Below are 21,329 nucleotides of genomic sequence, written 5' to 3'. Positions count from 1 at the left end.
CTACACTTTGAAACTTGGCAAATCCCATTTGTAATTTTAATGAATTCATGAAAACACTTTTCCTTTCTTATACTGAATGGCTTAACAAGATCCCATCAGAATAGTTTTTAGAAGAGAATGTATCAAAATCAAAGTTTAGGGGAATATTCCATTTTTAATATCACTACCATCTCTGTATTCTTTTGTCCCATTGCCATTATTTCATTTCTCCACATAGATATCTCTTTTTAATACGGCCTCTGTCCTTTGAGTTTTGAGGCAGCACTCAGTTGTCTCTAGATTTGAACACATGAAACTTCCTTCTATTCTAAGCCTTCTGCTAACTGCTTGTGCGATCTTGAGTAAATTATTTAACTTTTCTGAGCCACTGCATTCTGTGCCAGTGAGGCTAGCTGCCCTAACAGACAAATCAGAATCTCAGTGATTAACATTAAGGAGGCTTACCGGGACTCTTCATAAAGCCCAATGTGGGTTGAATGACCCTCCTTCATCTTACAGCTACATCATCTGGAGAGCAAGAGAGGGATGGAGAAGGCTCACTTCTACTATCAGTCAACTGGTCAGAACTACATGGTCCCAACCTAAACACACAGAAGGGTGGGAAATAAAAAAGAACCTATGCTTATGGATTTGTTGAGCACTAAAACAATGTGCAAAATGATCTCTTAGAATGAGGGTTGGCCAATGTTTTCTCTAAAGGATCAGGCAATAAATATTTTAGGTTTTGTGGATAATATGGCCTCTGTCACAACTTCTCAACTCTGCCATTGTAGTATGAGAGCAGCCATAGACAATAAATAAATGAAAGCACATGTATATCTGTGTTCAATACAAGTTTATTTTCAGAAACAGAAGGCAGACCAGATTTGGACCACAGGCCATGTTTTGCTGATCCCTTTCTTAGTGCATGACTAACATGTAATGATTCTAATTTTTCATCACCCCAAATGCTTGGAGAGCTTTAGGCAATGACTTCCCTCTCAATGTTTCTTAAGCTGGCTAATAATAACCAATAGTTCTGAAGAAGCAAATAAGAATGAGGTCATGTAATCACTGATCAGTGGTTTCTTCCCTTTGGAATTTCCATTAGCCTATCTTCCTTCCTCCAGATATTTTATTCGAAGCCATGCTACAGTGAGCTCATAGTACTCTTCTCGTAGAAAGAGAAATATGCCGATTTTCATAATCATGTACTAAGTAGTCCACACTTTGTCCTGCTGACAGCCAAGCATACATTTTATATACTTCTGGTATAAGAGTGTATATATTTGTTTCCCACAAAAAGCTTATCTTCTGGCATCCACCCAAACAAGAAATCTGTGAGTCACCGTAGACTCCTCCTTTAAAATCAACCTTCGCATCAAAGCCTAAAGAGCTAACCTGGTTAGCCTCTCCTAAAAACACCTGCTGTCTCAAAACCTATTGCCACCGCTTTACTTCAGGACATTATTGTGTCTTGGCTGGAATTCTATAACATCCTCCTAATTCGTCTTCCTTCCTCAAGTCTAGCCCTGACCAATTGATTCTCTAGAGTGCTAAAGTTAGTTTACTAAAATGCAAGCCAGCTATGAACCTCCCCTACTTGGAAATCATCAGTGGTTCCTTAAAATATTCAAGTTAAAGACCAAACTTCTTAACATACATTGAGAGTTCTTTATGATTTGGCCTCCACAACTTATGATATGTCATGTCTTAAACCGACCACTATCTTCACATACTCTGCACTGTAGACATTCTGAAGTATGTGCAGTCTCTACTTTCCTTATCCATATCCTTCTTTTGTCTGAATACCACCTCTACTTTATCAAGATTCCATTCAGCCATCACCTGCTCATGGAAGCCTTTCTTGATTGCTTCCCTAAAGTAGAGACCCACTTTTGGGGTCCTTCTTTAATCTATGACTCCACTTATCATAACCCTTTCACTGTACTATACTGCAGCAATCCCCAGCTTCCAGGCTGTGGACCAGTACCAGTTCATGTTCTGTTAGGGAAGGGGCTGCACAGCAGGAGGTGAGCGACAGGTGAGTAAGCGAAGCTTCATCTGTATTTGCAGCTGCCCCCAGCACTCGCATCACTGACTCAGCTCCACCTCAGATGGTCAGGCATTAAATTCTCATAGGAGCACCAGTCTCTGGTGCCAAAAAGGTTGAGGACTGCTGCTATACTATACTGAAGCATAATCCTGGGAATGCTTGTCTGTTCCCTCATTCACCATCCCTTCTCCAATTTAAAGTCTATTACTATCTGCACGACAGAGACAATGTCTTACTTTTCTATTCCCATCACAGTGCTTACCGTGGTATCTGAAATTTAGTCATTCAGCAAATATTTGTAGAATGAATTAATGTAGCAAAAATAGCCTGCTTGCTTTCGTAATTGCACAACAAATTGTGTTTTAATGTTATGAGAACTTTGGGTCGTCAGGGTTCAGATGGATGTATTTTAAAAAATATTTTAGAGGAAAGAAGTCATATATATCAGTTAGCTTGACCTTTATAAAGTTCATGAGGAGGGACATTACATTAATTCGGTTTATTGCCTATATATAAAGTTAAATAAAAATATAACACAACACAACAACACCAAGAAGATAGACATATCTGTGTTTTCATTGGAGCCAGTGTTATATTTCATGATTTTTAATTGCTGTTATATAGCCTAGTGGAAAGTACATTGAATGTGAAATTGAGATTCAGTAGCCCCAAGGGTAGACATTTCGTGAGAAACCAAGCCTGACATGAAATCCTGATCTTTCATACTTCAAATGGTACTAATTTGGATTCTATCACTAAGTTAATGTGTCATAATAATAAATGACTTGCACTTTCTTGTATAACAATATTTATGCCTCGCAAACTCTTTCATAAAAAATGCAGTGGTGAAAGAATAAAGTATACTGTGATAATTTGCACTCTTTATATTAAAAAAACTATAAAATATAGACATTTTCAATATCATTGTCTGTTTTAGACTGTAGACTAAATGGTATCTATTTTTTTTTAAAAAAAACGATGAACTGTAAGAGAGAGTAATGAATATTATGGAGGAAAATCAACTGTGAAGTACTGTGATTAAATGAACAAGAATTTGAGGGCAATGAAAATGTTAGTAAACCAACAGTGTATTGTACTTTGGGGAAAGTAGGGTACTGAAAACTTTATCATAAAGAGATTGTAGTTTTCCTAATTATGCAATATGAATGAGAAGAATAAAAAGTAAAAATACTTGGATTGATTCTTGGGAAATGTACATGATTCTGAGAGCCAAAACAACTGCAATTTTTTTTTTAAAGGATTATGTTAGAAGCTCTGCTAGACGGGAAAAGAAGTGAACATAATTAAAACTATGGGAAAAAAAAAAACCCAGAAAATTTCTGTAGGGAACAATCTATTGCTGACAAAGAGTATAGATTGTATCTGCCATTACTCCATGATTTTAACTTTTATGTTTAAATTGACTTTTCTTGCTATTTGAGGATTAATTAAAATCCTTAAAAAAGAAAATCAAAGTTCATTACAAATACCAAGCAGATTCTTAGATCCTGGAAAATGTTCTATATAACTTTACTTAATTCTGGTGATAAAATTTTAGCATATGGTACTTGTGAACAATATCTAATGCCACCAACTCCTTGGACTATATAAAGAACCAAAAAAATGAAATTGCTTTTATAGTGCTTCAGTGTTGTAAGGGCCCTTTTCTTATTAGATTCTATATCCTCGGGGTCTGGCAAATATGAGATGCTTAATAAATGTTGGTTGAATAAAAGGCGACTTAGAATTGAAACTTTCTGAATTGATCATTAAGAAAAGTTCTGTGCACTATATTTTTACAGTCTTATGGGGAAATCTAACAAAAAGTCTAAATTATTTTATCAACTATGCCATAATATTTTTTCATTAAATCTTTCCACTATTTAATTACTCAAGGGATTAATTAAATAATACACATGATGTCTCTCTGTAAAGCATAAATATATTTTAAGTATAGAAGCTAGATAGATTTACTGAATAAATCACCATTTAGACTAACTTGATGGGGAGAGTGAGCTAGAGATGAGCACAATCATATTAATACTGTCATCACGCTCATTTATTTCAGCCTAAACAACGAACATCTATTGTGTCTTCTTTGGATTTTCATCGAATGAATCACAACCAAGAATATTTCGAAATCAGCACGTCTGCAGGGTGTACAGGCTTCACTTCCAGCCCTCCTGTTAGTCCGCCCACCTCTTCCGTGGGAACCACAGAAGTCAAGAACGAGGGAACTGGCCATGCAGGTAAAACAGTTCACTTTATGCAGATATATTTTCGAACTTTTAAAACTAAAACCTTTATGAGTTAGAGGAATTCAGAAGAGTCTTTTGTATAAATTGCATTGTGCTTTTTGTTTATGTGCACGTGTGGCGATATAGGACTTTACGACTTAGTCAGAGTGTGTGTATAATATTCTTTTTGAATACATTCATGACCTTTTACGTGTTACATATTAAAGATGGTGATTTAATGCTATTATAGTAGTAAAATAACCAGAGATCTAGAAATGCTCTCTTCTGCTGCTATTACCTCTCTCCACACAGTGGTATCAACTCATCAATGTACGAGCTTATCAATAGCTGCTCTGAGGCTCGGGAACTTGTTTCAAGGTTATCTGATAAGATTCACTTGGACAGTGTGGTCTAAGTGGGTTGTCAATCTGCTGAAACCAAGGTGAATTTAGAGAGGAGGAATGTGGAGAAGTAAGGCTGGGAGTACGGGGAAGATTAAGGAAAGTAACCACATCCACTAGGAAAACATACCATTGGGTTTCACCTCTTCAGATTTACAATGCTGCCCTTCTTTGGCGGCAAGGAGAAATATGAGAAGTAGGACCTAAAGAATATCTTTTCTTTATATCTAATTAAGGTAAATGAACTATTCAGCTACTTTTCTCCAAAGATATATAATTTTAAAATCCACTATATATGATTTTAGGATCATACATTTTAGGAGCATAAAATATTGTCTGTAATCTTTATTCAAAATGAGTGTGCATATGAATATATTAATGTATTTATTTAAGTCCTTTTCTCTGACTCTACTTTTAAGAACACTGATACAAACATTTCAAAAACATAGCCAAAGAATTATTTTCCCCTAAGAAAAAAAAACTAAACATTTTTAAATAATGATTAATGGAAGTGGTGAGCTTGATATTTTGTGGAAGCTATAATCCAATTTTTCTATGGCAACCTGGTGATATTTATAAAATGTAAATCAAAGTATGTTGTTAACACGTATAAAGTACCCAATGCCTTCTCATTGAATTTAGAATAAAATCTAACTCCTTACCATGGCCAATGAAGTTCAATATAACCTCTCTCTTGACTAGCTCTTTGAAAAAAAAAAATTTTTTTAATGGTGACATTGGTTAATGAAATCCAGTAAGTTTCAGGCGTACAATTTTACATATATATATATATATATATATATATATATATTAAATTGCTATTATATATATATAGCATTGTGTGCCCACCACTCATTGTTACATTTCTTTCTGTCACCACATATTTGAACCCCTTTACCCTTTCTACCTTCTGCCTTCTCCTTCACCCCCTACCCTCTGGTAACCAACTAGTCCGATGCCCATGTCCATGACTCTCTGTTTGTCTCATTCATTTGTTGCTTTTAGGTTTCTATCCCACATGTAAGCGATATCATGTGGCTTTCAACTTTTTCTATCTGGTTTATTTTCTTTAGCATGACTATTTCACGGTCCATCCATGTTGTTACAATGGTAGCATTTCATCTCTTCTTATGGCCGAGTAATATTCTATTGTATATACGTACCACAGCTTCTTCATCCAATCATCCGTTTTAGGACATTTCAGTTGCTTCCATGTCCTGGCCACTGTGAATAATGCTGCTATGAACATTAGTGTGCAAATATCTTTTTGGATATGGGTTTTCAAGTCTTTGGGGTAAATACCCAGGAAAAGGATTGTTGGATCGTATGGTAGATCAATTCTTCATTTTTTGAGGAACCTCCATACTGTTTCCCATAGTAGCTGTACCAATTTGCGGTCCCACCAGCAGTTTAACCTGACTTTTAGCAAACTCTTCCTGGCCCACCCTAGCCTTCTTTGCTAGGTGTTCTGGCCCTGGGGCTTTTCCTGCTGACTGGAATCTCTATCTTCCAATTTCATGTGACTGAGTGTCATTTGGGTTTTGGCTCAAATAAACTTCCTCATAGAGGCCCTCCTAGGTCACCTTGTCTTAAGTAGAGCCCTCAATATAATGATAATTACAAAAACAAAGGTGCAAAAAGAACAACAACAATGACATTAGTAAACAAATGCGTAAATATTTTCACTATTTAATGTTTTAATATTAAATTTAATTTGTCAAATTTAAATATTTAGTATTTTATATATTAAATTTAATCTTTAATATTAATAAACAAGAAATATTTAAGCAAATACTTAACCCTATGCATCATATACTTTTATGCATTTTAGGCATTTTATTTGTATCAATTCATTTAAACTTCATAACTATTATTTGAATTAGGATTATTATTTATAGACAAGGAAACATAGAAAGAGGATAAATAACTATATAACAGCCCATAATAACAGACCTGGGATTCCAACGTGGTGGTAGAGTCCATGTTCTTAACCATTATCCAAAATTGCTGTAGTTACTTCTTTCAAATCATCCTGTTTTCTTTTTTCCAGAGCCTATTTACTATGAAAAATTATATTTTTCACTTGTTTACTTATTTATTGTCTCCTCTTTCTAGAATTGTAAACTAGAATGGATGGATCACCGACACATTATAGGCACTGAATTCGGGCTACCTAAGACTAACTTTCTCACCTAGCTATGAAATTTAACATCTTTATGCTATAGTTTTCTTATCTGTAGAATTAAATTAACAAGTAGTTAATTAGATTGGGGTAGACTGACGTTTAGTAATCTTACCCTGTAGTGCAGTAAATTAATTAGCACCATGTCTGGTACTTAGTGTTCAATAAATGTTAGTAACTACTAGTAGTAGTTATTATAATATTAATGAAGTCTTGCAGTATTCAGTGAGCTTGAGCATTTAATGTATGTCTGCCATGCACCAGAGATAATTTTATAGGAGAGGAAAGATAGGATATGATTTGTAAATAAAAGGGGTTCGTGGACCCCAGAAAGGGTTTTGGGCATATATAATTATTACTCAATTAATACTCATTTGAATGACTAGTTCCAGATTTAAAATCCTAAAATGGGGGAAATGACTCTGATACTTGCCTTTAGGAAAACCTTTCTCAGCCTTATTTCAGTTAGTGCACTAATCATTTTTTTGGATGATGACTTTTTTGAAAAATTTCAATGACTTTTTGAGGTAGATAAAAATATTATTTATTTTTAAATGAAACATAAGAGAAGTTAGGGGCCTAGTCCAAACTGCTTGGTGCCCTCTCTTCAACCGCCAGAGGGAGAGGATAAACGCACACGCATTTTACTGCTGCCAGGACTTCAGTGGCACCATCCAAAATATGTGGAGAAATTATAATTTTCCACACATTTCAAAATTGTTATTTTCAGGTCTGACCTTTGAACAGAATCAAAATCTAACCTTTAACGGTTGAAATAGTCGTGGATAGCATGTTACTATGATTTCTTGATGTGATACGTCCTTCCTATGTTACATCGAAAATTTTAGGGTAGACTGATATTTAGTGATAATGTAAAAGGACAATGCTGATTTGTTTTACATTTAAAAAGTAAAACTTTTATTTGTATAAGTAAAATATTTAAGGTAGATATTTATCTACTTGAAGAAGTAGCATTTCATTATCTTACACATAGAAGTTTTGTAATTTGCATTAAAGAACCTACATATGCAGGCAGGTAAGTATTGAAATATTTGGTATGTATTGAAAGAGAATAAGTTCCAGAGTCAGTTCTGTCACCAATTTCCTAGATATTTTCTATCAGATTACTTAACTTCTCTGATCTCCAATTTGCTCCTCTGAAAAATATCAGTAACATCAACTCCTTGGCTAGTTGTAGTAATAAATGACCTTATTTATGTAAATGCATTTCTTAAACTATGAAAACTAATATTCTTTAATAGTATCATCATTATTATTTAATATTATTACTTTTATTCTTTAATATTATTTGAAATCTTTAGTACTTTTAAGATAGAAAGAGCCTACTATATGTTTGTACTTAGGCTAAAGTAGCTGACCTTTTCTTGAAGTATAATCCAAGTGAACAGAGAAATCTGCAGTTTATTTTATAAATGATTACGTTATAATAAATTAATCTTGACAAAATGTCATTTAATAGACAGACCAATGTACCCTCAAAAGTGAATTGCATGCTATAAAACTCGTTAAATAAGTGACCCAATGAATATACTATAACAGAGGGCTATTTCAAAAGTAGCCTGAATTATAAATAAAGCTTCCTACTTATAAGGCACTATATTATATAATCCAAGTATCAATTTATGAATCATCAAAAAATGTAGTAAAAGAGGGAGACCTTTTGGGTTGGACAGACTTGTGAATGGTTTCACATTTAAGTAAAAAGATCTCTCTAGTATTCATATGTAGTAGGCAGATTTGAGATAAGGCAAAATTAGAGGTGGGAGAAACAGTGCCATAAACAATGAAGAGATGTAAATGGATTTGAGAGATACAAGGAAAGAGTTATCAACAGGTTATGGCAACTGATTGGATGTGTGATGGTGAGGGAGAAAAGTTCGAGGAAGGCTCTAAAGTTTCTAGTTTAAACAGATGACTCAAATTGGACTGCCATTCCCTAAAATATGAAATATTTGTAAGTAAGAAGGAGGGAGAGGCAGATAGATTATGTAGGACCTAACAGGCCATTATAAGAACTTTGACTTTTACTCAAGTGAAATAAAGAGACAATTAAGGTCTTTCAGAAGAAAGGTGACATGATGCAACTTCTATTTTATAGGGATTACTCTGTAATTGGGAATGGACTGGAGAAGGGGAACAAGAGTAGAAGCGAGAAGGCCAGTTAGGAGACTGTTATACATTGCAGTTAGATGAGAGACGAAGGCAGCTCAGACCAAAGATGAAACCGTGGAAGTATGGAGAAATGGAAAGATGCACATTTTTAAGGTAGAGCCGATAGAATTTCACTGTGGAGTAGATGCAGTGTATGAGAGAAAAAGAATTAAGCAAAACTGCAAGATTTTTGTCCAAAACAACTGTCCGAATGGATTTACTATCACCTGACATGTGAGATGTGGTCAGAAGAGCAGATTTGGTAAACAGGGAAAAATACCAGGAGGTCCTTTTAAGTTTGAGGTGCCTACTAGGTATCTGAAGAGATGTGGAAATTAAGCAGCTGAAGGTCCAGTCTGAAGATATACATGTGAACATCATTTGTGCAGATAGAGGATATCCAAAACTGAGCTTGATGAAAGAGGGGTTAAATGGAATGGCAATACCAGCAAAAGAAAAAAAAAGGAGCAACCCGGGAAGTAGGAGGAAATCTTTTGGCGAATATTATGTTCTGAATTAGGATAAAGAAAGGTATTAAGAAGGTAGGAGTGATCAACTCTGTTAAATGTGGCTGAGAAGTTGAGTAGGATGAAGACTGAATTAGAATTAACTGGAGGATTTAACAATGCGGAAGTCACTGCTGACTTTGACAAGAGCAATTTGGTTGTAATCAATGGAGCAAGAGCCAACCATAATGGATTTAAGAGAGAATGGGTGGAGAAGTCTTAGAGAGAGCAAATATAAACTCCTTTTCAAAAAATTTCTTCCAAGGAGAATTATAAAATTATGATGGAGGAGAAAGACAGAATAAGTTCTGTTAACTAAGAAGAGAGATGGGCTTTAGATAAGAGGGCAGGAAACAGATAAGGTGTTTCCGGTGTGGGTACTCATGCTGGAAAGAGATCCATGTGGTGAGAATCATCTATGGAAGATCTGTTCTCACAGTTTTCATTCTCTCTAATAAGTAGAAATCAGCAGCATCAGTTGAGAACAAAGATGGCCGAGACATGTTTGAGGAAAGAGAAGAGAGAATGAAAGAGCTGTTTCGGATAAAGAGATGGCGAATGGACAAGGGAGGAATAGTATGATTGTCTGGCAGCATCAAGGGCCCATTTAAGGTTTATGTTCGTGCACTTAAAGTGAGATGAGCTAATGTGGTTGTGTGTTTTTCTCCAGCCCAGTTCAGATAGGGGGCACAGTTTCAGAGAATTCAGAGAGCTGACTTTTACATAGGTTGTGGTTTTGCCAGATGTGTATACAGAAGTGATTAAAGTGCATGGAAATATGAATTCAAGAGAATGAGAGTAATGTTTTACCATAGAATTTAAAATGGAGCAGTAGGTGAAAGAAGACAACAAGGGAACAAGTAACAGTGAAAAATCAATAGAATCATTGGATTGAAGATTAGAGAAGTGGGCTGGAATGACAGGAGGTGGATTCAGAGAGGTGGTTGCAGATGACTCTAGGAACGATTGTAATTATTGGTAATCACAGAATCTTAAGACCATGAGAGAAAGTGGCTGAGTTAGCCTCTCTGCAGATAAATTAGTTTTAAATTCTGTAGCTAAATAATTATAATTTTTAAAAGAAATATATGACATAAAGAATCATATTTATTTCAACATTGATCTCTACTCATAATATTTAAATTAATCTTTCCATTTTAACAAATTATGATATAGATGAACTTCACCAGAGTTTACCTTTTCCATACTTTGCCCAACTCTTCCTTGAGGTGCTAAGATCTCTCATGTTGTTCCCTGGCTACCAGGGGCCACATGTGAGTGATGTTCCATACAGAATCCTCTCCTCCATGGGGGCTCTCTGATCTTGACTACCATTCATATGGAACTTTTGAATGACTTGAGGGCCTATCTGATAAATTACTTCAGTCTGTTGAGTATCCCTAATGGTTGCCAATGTGTTCTTTTACTTCAGGTAACAGGTTGTTTGTTTGTTTGTTTGTTTGTTTAAATAGAGGTAGTTAGAGGTGGTAAAATTCTGGACCTATTTTAAAGGTAGAGGCAACATGTTTTTTGGATGGACTGGATGGTAGGACAGGAGAAAATGAAAGAGACCGGAGGTGTGACTCACAGATTTTGACTTTTGGAAGGATGGACTTGATATTCATTGAGATAAGGGAGCTCAGTTTTGGACATGTTAATTTGAAGTATTACTGTATATCCAGGTAGATAGGTTGAGTAGATTGTTAGGACAGTGATTTATTTCTTTATTTTTAATGGCATAGGATAGAGCGTGAGGAAGCTATGTGATAATTTTATGTTTGTCAAAAGTACAGGGTATCAGTTTTAAAAGACTGAGGAACAGAGCCTTGGCCCACAATGAGTGACCTATGAGTTCTGAGTTCCTCAGTGAAAATGTACTGGACAGGCATGTTGTGAATTACTGGGGGGAAAAAAGCTGAGAATCACCAGTAATAAAAGATGCTTCCTCTTTATGGAAAGATGTTTCCAGAAAGCTCTATGTAGATGAAGAATTTCATAGGCTAACACCTTTGGGCACCAGCTAAAGAAGTTAACCACCCTGGGTAAATAATTATCATCAGTTTTGTTAGTGGTTTTAAACCATCACCTCCTACTGGCTAAAACTGATGGGAGGTGGAGAATCTAAAAAGAATAATGGAAAAGTACTTCTTTCCAAACAGGAGAAATAATAAAACGAAAGCTTTTAAGTGCTTAGCAGCATAGGATGCTTTTTTGCAAGGGAGAAGAAACTTAAGAGGAGAATTAAAATTAGAACAGAGAAGGTGATGCGGACCTTTCACACTGCTCAGGGATTGTGAGAAAGGCACACGAAGGCCTTCCTTTTAATTAGTTCACACGGACTACAGATAGACCTCCTGAAGCTGAGACGGTATTATATCAGCAGCCATTGCACAGAGGCAGCTGAGGGGGAATTTGGCCACCGGACAGCACGAAGGTCAAAGCCAAGTTGCTGAGATGATCTTTAAGCTCCAAGCTGAGATTTAGGGTGAGCTGACATGCAGGAAGTTAAGTGTTAGTGAAAATGATGTGTAATTATATCTTCAAGGTTTATTTTCTTTAAAGATATGCATTAAACACATTATTGGCGTTACTGATTATTAAATTCAGTACCTTAAATTCACTAGGATTTGAGGTAGCCAAAAGGAAAGCATTTTTATATTGAATGTCATATACATATATATATATATATATAATAGTAAAAATGTTTTCTTATTAGTTCTTGATAAATCGTGAAATGTGTCTCTTATCCTTTCCTTTCCCCTTCCGCCTCTGGTATCATGTGACTTTTCTCCAATGCTCTCCCACATGCATTGCATCACACAGAAGGTAAGATAGAGGTTAGTAGATGCTTGAAGAATAAAATATTCACTGTTTTTCAATACTTAAAAATATGAAAATATCTTTGCATCGTTAGATGTTGGAGTAATGTGGTTTAGTTAGCCCATTGCATGGTTTAGCATATAATCAGAGGAGAGCTTGTTATTCTGAGTGAAATTGGTTGAAATTAGACTATTGGCTTATTTGCTCAGTGTAAAATAAATATATTTACTCACTGCGTGGCATTTGAAAGCAACCAGGGTGCTGTAGAAATATCTATGAGTGTGATTGATTTCATGTGGGGGTCCGCAAATCTTCCAGAGAAGAGACAAATTGTCCAAATATGACCATATTGAGGTCACAGAGGGAATAAAAGTCCAATTGTGTGGGGCCTTGTAAGCTATGTTCAGGATTTTGGTCTTTATCTTAAGAGCAAAAGAGACTTAAGAACAATGAGAAGTCATTGGCAGATTTGTAAGCGGAGAGAAGTGATATGCCATCTGATAGCTCTAATATTTTCTATGAACCAAAGGCAAAATCTTCCTTGGAGAGTGACCAATGAGGGCAAAGTCAGACAATTAAGGATTGTGGGAAAAGTTTGAATTAGCTTTAAGTTCAAATTTGTAACAAATGACTGGTATGTAGGGCCTGAGGTTGGCATAGAGGAAGGACTAATAAGTGTGGGTATCCCTCTCAGTGTATCTGTGGCCGTAGGTGATGATTTTAGGCCAAGATCATCTGGCTAGAGCCAACTCTTTCTGGTTGGCTCACTTCAGCTTGTCTCTCACTGGTCAGGTAGACCCTCTCAGTCATCCTCATCTGCCATCTGTCCACCTTTGCCTCCGCTACAGAGTCACCTCTCTCCTTGCCAAGCTGGCTCCATGGCAGCCTACTGGGCTTTCAGCCCGGATACCTCAAAGGCTTCCTTCTTGTGGCCACAACAACCTCTGAGTCTCATTCATAATTAAGGAGAAAACACAAAGCTCAGAACAATTTATCCCCAAGACTCTGCTTGTCCATACTGTGGCCATGTCCAGAATCTAAATGGAATTTGGAGAACTAGGTCTCTCTTTCTTTATACTCTCCCATTACCTATTTATTACATGACTGTCTCTGCAGGCCCCAGCCCTGAAAGAAAAATTCAAGACGCACATGTAGAACTATTTCCCTTTTCTCCCTATTAACATTTCTCAGAGGCTCATGGGTCCTTCCTCTTCTGGGCATTAAGTCTCCAGTGTAGACCTGGGGAAAGAGGCTTCCAACTGAACTAAATTCAAAAATGAAAATATATCGGTATCTTCTTTGAAAAATATTATTCCTATTATGGTGAGCCAATGCCACTAAATGCATGAACCTAATGCATGCTTAATTAACATAGCTTCATGAAAGCACAATAACTGACCATCTGTATTCCTGTTATTACTATAGGTCTAGACAGAGAACAGAGCCTAGACTCTAAGAATTCAGTACAAATGCAGAGCAGCCAGGTGCAAGGAGTCCAACCAGGCAATCAGAAACTTAAACCTGCAAATTCGCTTAGAACAAGCGGGTCAGTCTGCAGATGAACAGACTTGGAATTTCCATTTGTTCTATGTTACATGACCTCGGGTGGGAAGGTGGAAACACTGGAAGTTTCATCACTGCTAGGGAAAGCCAGACTTTTACAAGTGCTAATCCATCCAAAATTATAGCAGAGGCAAGAAAGTGTTTCAGGAGGGTTTTGTGTCGAAAATCTTCCTTTTTTTCATTTAATCTTTTATGACCTGAATTTTTTCTTGCTTTTGCCTCCTGTAAATTTCTGTGAAAATATCAGAACTTTATTAGCTGGAATTTCCTTTGCGGTTCAAATTCAGTGCTATATATATATCTTCTCTCTAATACCTTGTCTGCTTTAGTCCACTGGATAGTTTTTCTCTCCTGAATTTCTTTACCAGACAGCTTATATCTCTTGAAAAAATCTCCTTGCTATCACTTTTATTTGTGGAATTTATATAGAAATACGTATATATATATATGTATATATATGTGTGTGTGTGAGTGTGTATATATATATATATATACATGATCATTATAGCTAAATGTAAAATGGTAGAACATAGGCTGACTAAACATATATTTTAAAAGAGAGTAAAAAGTCGGTTGCCGTGGAGAAATCCCCTCTCTACCCTCAGTTGAAAATGATTTCTGAACTGCTAGACATTTTTCTCTATTCACTTCTAACTTTACAGTCTTTTTTGGGAGAACGGTTTTCCCTTTTTTTCTCTACACCTGTCTGTGTTGGGCTGGTGCCCTGTGTGGAGTTTACCTGGGCCCTAGCCCTTTAAATGCCAGCTTCTTTTTTGCGCATAATGCTGTAGTGAGCCAGCCCAGGAGAGAACTCGTTCCAGGTATTCCCCCAGTTAACTTCCTACCTTCTTGCTAAACAAATTATTCCCTGCTACTTGGGTCCAGGCTGTAGTGATTTCAACCCTTCTACTTGACTCTTAGCATCTGTGGTAGGCAGAATTCTAAGATGGCCCCATGATCCACGTTCTCCTGTATGATTTGTGTGATGCCCTCCCTCCACCCCACTATTCAGTGTGTGCGAGACCTATAAGTTGCTATTAACCAATGGCAAAAGCGATGGGGTATTAACTCCCCTAGTTACAATCCATTTTATGGCAAAGACGAAGGAATTTTGAAGATATAATTAAGGCCTCTAATCACACTGTTAGTCAAAAGAGAGATTATCTTTGGTGGCTTGAAATAATCAAGTGATTCCTTTAAATAGGGGTCTTGACATTAGTAACTTGAAGCAGCAGGCTCTCTTTTTCTCTCCATTGCTGGCTTTAGGGAGGCAAACCACCCTGAGTGCTAGAGCTATACCCTAAATCTCATTTGAGGTCTCAGCCTTGGCTGATACCTGGATTGCAACATGGTGAGGTCCCTCGTGGAGGACCCAGTTAGGACATGCCCAGACTCCCAACTCATGAAAACTGTGAGATAATAGATGTATGTTGTTCTAAGCTGCTAAGTTTATTGTGATTATTATGCAAAGATAGAAAACGAATACAATGCCTAATGTTCTCTTGATTTGGCAGAAAGAGAGATTTTCTCTCCACCTGCTTTAGCCTGCTGGAAACCCCCTGAACAGCAGTAGTCTCTAGCTGTCATTGAGATTAGTATATACATGATTAATAGTGAAGAATTTGAAAATGGTCTCCTTTACCCCACATCCTAAGCCCAGCTTAGTTAATGCCTCCATTATACCATTTCCACAAAAGATTAGTTTTTATTTTAATAGTTACTAAGTTGTGAAGCTAAAGCTCTAAAAGTAAAATCTTAGGACATAAACCATAGAGTAGAAAACTATAACAGGGGTCATACAGACCCGAAATCTCTAAATTATAAATGCTTCTCAATTTGGCCTCCCTGCTCCAGGACGTGACTTTTTCTCAAAGCTAGCAAAGTTCATTTTTCAAATAGATATCTGATCGTGCCACTCCACTTTTTGATAACCTCCTATGTCTTGTCTCTAACTGTATATGAATGCCCAAATATGTTAGCATGCCCAGCAAGGTCCTTGATAATCTGACCGTAACTTTTATTTTTACTTCTACACAAATGTACTTCTAAGTATATTGTTCTTAGAGTTCTTGGTTCTTGATTTAGAGTATGCTTCCGTCTGCTTGGACTGCCTTTCCTTCCATTTTATGTGGTAAACTTGGAGTTTGGCTATGAGTAAATCTCCTTTGTGAAGGCTTCTCTAACATCCTTTCATCCATGCAACCCCCTCAGCATTCTTCACACATTTTTACTATTAGTTATTTTATTTATAAAAGTATTTGTTTATGTGTCTGTGAGCTCCTTAAATGCCCGGACCATTTCTCAGTTAAAATGTATCCTTAACACCCAGCATAGCCATTGACTTAGGGTGGATGCTCAATAAATGGTAAATGATTGACTAACTGAATGAGTATTTGTTTTGTTGGAATTTCATCACCTACTGTGCGCCTATTTCTATCTTTACAATAAGGTCAGACCAGCTTTTCTGTTACCTACATTGCTTTCTTCTCAGGCATGGAGCCCACCTTTCACTGGTCATTTCATAAAATGCCTCAGAGAAAAATGTCATTTTAAATGTAAATTTTTGTTACATAATTGATCTGATTACACAGATGAAAAGATAGCAGTTATTTTACATTGGGAGGCTATTCAGTTTTCTTAGATAATTATAAAGTAGTTGATCCAGCATTGCCAAAATCATTACTATCACTCTAGAAAGCAATGTATCTGCAAAGCTCTAATTTCTAATTTTCTTCCCCTATTTACTTTAGTAGACCAATGTCTAAGGCTTAATTTGAAAAATAACAGGGAAAAAAACTTTAGTAATCTCTGTTCTTTCACAAGGTCAGAGCAAGGCATATCATGACTACTTTTTTTCTTTCCCAGAACTGACTTTTTCTTCACCACTGCTTTTGCCAGATTCTGCATTAACTGTATGTGAGGTGGAAAATATTCTATTAGGACTTGGAGCCTTGAGAGCGAGAACTTTTAACATATTCATGATGATCAAAATCCAAGGTGCAGAATGAATACCTCTGACAGCATTCTACCCCCAGGGTCTGGCATGAGCTCCCAGTTACATGTGTATATGAGTTTTCCACAGCATTGTTCTCCTTCCTTAGAAAAAATAGTAGAAGCAAATACGCTGCAAAAAGTCAACATTTATTCCAGAGTCAGAGATGCAATTTTTTTATTATCCATCTTTTTAGATCTGAAACAAGTCTATTATATGTGTATGTTCTTTCCATTAGCACAGATGTCTGTGTTCTCTTTGTTAACTCAGATAATCAAGAGTTGACTATGTAAAGCTAATAATAGAGTTCGGATTTCCTTCTGGAAAGCACATAGCACATGTGAAAGGAAGCATTATTAACTAAACAAATCTCTCAGTTCCTAATAATTAGCATTTTGACAAGCTGTTGTCTTAGATTTAGATCACATATTATATAACTTCAAAGTATTTTTAATATATTTTTTTCTTGATTTGAGTACCATGTAAGTAGTAGTCATTTTCCTGTAAGTGTAAAGGAAGCCTTCAGCTCCATTTTAGTCTCCTAGTCCATTGATCTTCTGTAGGCCATTAATTTGTCACTAGGTTTTATTTCTACTATTAATTATAATCTTCTGGAACAGTGTAACACTACAAAAAATAATATGTCAAGTACCCTAGGCTAAGTAGCTTGTTATTTACTAACAATATATTTGTTCCCTGAAGTTGCCATACAGAAAATTAAAACTAGAATATCAAATTCAAAATGAATCTGAACCGTTTCCTCATACGTTATATTTGACATATTCCCTTCAGGCGATTTTTAGCTATTCTTTAAAATTCATCTTTAATGTGTTTATCTAAAACCAGATGTTTATTTTTGGATAAGAGCTAGTGTCATATGTTCATTATACTATCTAAGCAGCCTCAAGCGAGCCATTGTGGTTGAGATCTCAATCATTGGTTGGTTATAAATGAAATACAAAACTATATATATATAAGTACTAAACAAAAATTAGTCAGATTATCAAATTTATTCATACTAGATAAGTTCACTCATTTTTTTTTTTAACAGCTATGCATCTAGTACTTATAAAATACTAACATAGATACGGGGCATACAGTAATGGAAAGGCATGCTCCTGTCTTTGATAAATGTTGTGGTAAGAAAATAATTAAAGTCTAATGTTATTACATTAGAATGTGAACGTAGAGATAGGAGCCTATAAATGTTCCGAAGAGATTTAGAGATGGTTTCATAGAACAAGTAATGCTTGTCCTATGACAGATATGAAGAATTTATCAAATGGATATGGAAGCAGTACCATAAGAAGGAAAGGAATAGAGAAGCAGAGCCTTTGGAACCAAAGAAATTTGAACTTAAGTCCTTGTTTTACCTTTACTGTGATATTTAGGTGAATGACCACCTTCCAGAGAACTTTATTATTTCTTTTGAGATAATATAGATGACCATACCTAGCACAGGACTTTGCACATGGTAGACAATTAATTAATATTGTCCTTCCTCACCTCCTGTGAGCCCCTAAACAACCTGATAGGTAAATAGGACAGATAGTATTATTACCATTTTAAAAATGAGGAAAGGAGGTTTATAGAGGTCAAGGAAAGTAGCTTAAGAACATACAACTACTACATTAGTGGTAGAGTGAGGACTAGAACCTATATGTTTTGGCAAAACTTTCCCCACTATACTGCCACAAGGATTCTAGGCTTTTTCCATGCATTTAATTATTTATTCAGCCAATAAATATTTCTTGAGCATCTACTAAGTGTCAGACATGTTACTATACACAGATGATACAGTAGAGAACAATAGATAAAGTGTGTCCTCGTTGAGCTGAGAGTCCATCAGAGGAGGCAGACTCTACACCGGCAATTTCAGTATGTCCTAATGAGTGCTATGCAAGGGCACATACTCGGGTATGTGTGGCAGGAAGACTTAGTCTAATCGAAGAGGTCTGGGAAGTCCTGTGATGGGAAGTAATATTTCTGTCAAGTCTTAAAGAGTGAGCAGGGGTTATCTGGACAAAAAGGAGAGATTTTTCCAAATGACAGGAGGTTTGGCAAAGATGTAAGTGAGAACGTGCTATGTTTAAGGAACTGAAACTGATTCAGGACAGAAGGATCAGAGAGCATGAAGGAAGGAATGGCAAGGGGTGACTCTATAGACAGTGGCAGAGACAAGGTTATAGAGAGCTGTACAGCCATCTTAAAGAGCCCAGATTTTATTCTATGAGCAAAGGATGTTGCAGTTTCTGCACTGCCTCAAAAATCTGACCAGGGGGAAAATGGGGTTTGAAATATGACTCACTATTTGCTTTTCCTAGAGAGGGGATGGTTACCTTTTGTTCAAATTGCTCACTGAGGCTTCGACAGGCTTGCTGTGGCCCTAGTGGAAAACCACCTAAGCTCCTAAGCAGCAGAATGATGTCTGATTTGCATTTTTTAAGTTCACTCCAGCCGAGCTGTAGCTTCTCTTAGAGAGAGCAGGACAATATAAGTGAGAATTGGCATAGGTGAGTCAGTGGCTGCTTAGATCAGGGCTGTAGCTCTGGGGAAGAAAAGTGAGATATTTAAGCTGTAGAATTTACAAGACTTATGATTGACTATGGATGCAAGGATGGAAGGGGATGGGAAGAGACCAGGATATTCCTCACTTGCTTCACTTGAGCAGGAAACCACAGGAGTCTTGGGTACAATATTGAAGACTTTAATGTTGAGAAAAAGCTCCTGGAGTTATTCCATAGTGGGAAGGTGCCAAAATCAGCTGGAATAAAGGACACGGTAAAAGTTCCTGTGGCCAGCAGGGCTGCCATTACATTAAGAGTAATGGTTCTCTTTCTTTCTTTATTTCCCTGCTGGAAAAACTGCATCCCTTTGATATTTTCATTTTACTTCTTAGGCTGTTGTATATTTCCATTTGGCTAAATTTGTTCTACAGGGACATTAGTTGTTACCTGATTTTAGTTTTAATTTAAAAGGGGGAAAATGTAATTATGAAGAAGATTGGGCATGTGGGCACCTGATTCATTTCCCTTGGTGGCACCATGACTCACCGTCATTAAAGCAATTTTGCTTTGAGATGACTGATGCCTTATCAGTTTTGAATTTTCTTGCCCTGTATAGGAACAATAGAAGACGTTTCTTTCATGCATTGTTCACCGATCTTCATCTCTACTATGAGTCAGATGTTTTGCATTTCAAAACATTATCCTGCCTACAATCTTCCTCTTTATAAATTATGCAAAAAAACTTTTACCAACAACAGATTCTCATTTACTGACTTTTCAGATTTGTATCTGTAAAACATGTTTTAGTTGTTTTGCTATAATTTAGTGAGTAGTTTTATGGCCAACAATAAGCTACTGTTTTATTTGTTTTATCATCATTGTCTAAACATCAAGATTTATCATTAGATAAAAACACAATTATTTGAAAGTAAATTTAAATACTGATGATTAAGTCACGGGAAAAGCCCTCCCTTAATTCTGTGTCTGCCTCTAGTTATGATAGGCTTCCTCTTTTTTACATCAAACCTCCTGGAAAGAATTATCTACATTTCCTGGACTCACTTTTCTGTGTGTCGGTAACATCCCACAAACTATTCTATTATTGCACTGAAATCTCAATTAGGTCCCAAATGGACAAAGTCTTTATTTTACTTGACTAATCTGCTCCACTTAACCCGTGAAACACCCTTTGCACGTGGCTCTTCTGGTCTTCCTTCTACCTCTCCAGTCTCCATCTTGGATATGTCTCGCTTGCTCCTACAAGGTTACTATTGTTCAGTAACCTCTACTCTTCTCCTCTCGCTCCACAGACTGCCCCTAGCTGATCTCAGGTACTTATAAGGTTTTATTGCTCAATCATGTGCCGATGATCCTGAAAGTTTCATCTACAGCCCACATTGGAGTTTGAAACCTCTACGTCTTTTTGATCTTTCTACTTAGATATCCCACATGTACTTCAAAGTCAGCATGTTTATATTAGTTTCCCAGGGCTGCGCCACACACACACACACACACACACACACACACACACACACACACACACAAAGTGTCACAAACTGGGTAGCTTGAAACAACAGAAATGTATTTTCTCACAGTGCTGGAGGCTAGAAATTTTGAAAACAAGGAGCGAGCAGGGGCATTCCATCTCCAAAGGCTCTCAGGAGGAACCCTCCTCTGCCTCCTGAGCTTCAGGTGTTCCTTGGCTTGTGGCAGCATAACTCCAGTCTCTGTTTTCATGCTCTCATGGCCTTCTTCTCTGTGCCTCTCTGTCTTTTCCTCTTCTGCTAAACATACCAGTCATTGGGTTGGAGACCCACCCTAAGTGCCTTTGTTTGTTTGTTTTGTTTTGTTTTTATTGTATCGTAAGCTTAATGGTTACAGAGCTTATGCCTCTCTCCTGGAATCTCTGGCACC

At 36.6% G+C, this 21,329-nt stretch overlaps 1 protein-coding gene across 6 annotated transcripts in view; it reads left to right on the top strand.

Moving 5' to 3' along the window:
• Nucleotides 1–21,329, top strand: part of ANKS1B (ankyrin repeat and sterile alpha motif domain containing 1B) — an 818,845-nt gene that overhangs the window by 325,792 nt on the left and 471,724 nt on the right. For all 6 annotated transcript variants that reach the window (XM_036237318.1, XM_036237317.1, XM_036237316.1 and 3 more), the window contains one exon: nt 4,104–4,284. In XM_036237318.1, the coding sequence (XP_036093211.1) occupies nt 4,104–4,284 (181 nt within the window). The remainder of the gene's footprint in view (nt 1–4,103; nt 4,285–21,329) is intronic.

This window comes from Rousettus aegyptiacus, unplaced genomic scaffold (genome assembly GCF_014176215.1).
Source record: "Rousettus aegyptiacus isolate mRouAeg1 unplaced genomic scaffold, mRouAeg1.p scaffold_m13_p_2, whole genome shotgun sequence".
Classification (NCBI taxonomy): domain Eukaryota; kingdom Metazoa; phylum Chordata; class Mammalia; order Chiroptera; family Pteropodidae; genus Rousettus; species Rousettus aegyptiacus.
This window is presented reverse-complemented; position numbering and strand designations above follow the sequence as displayed.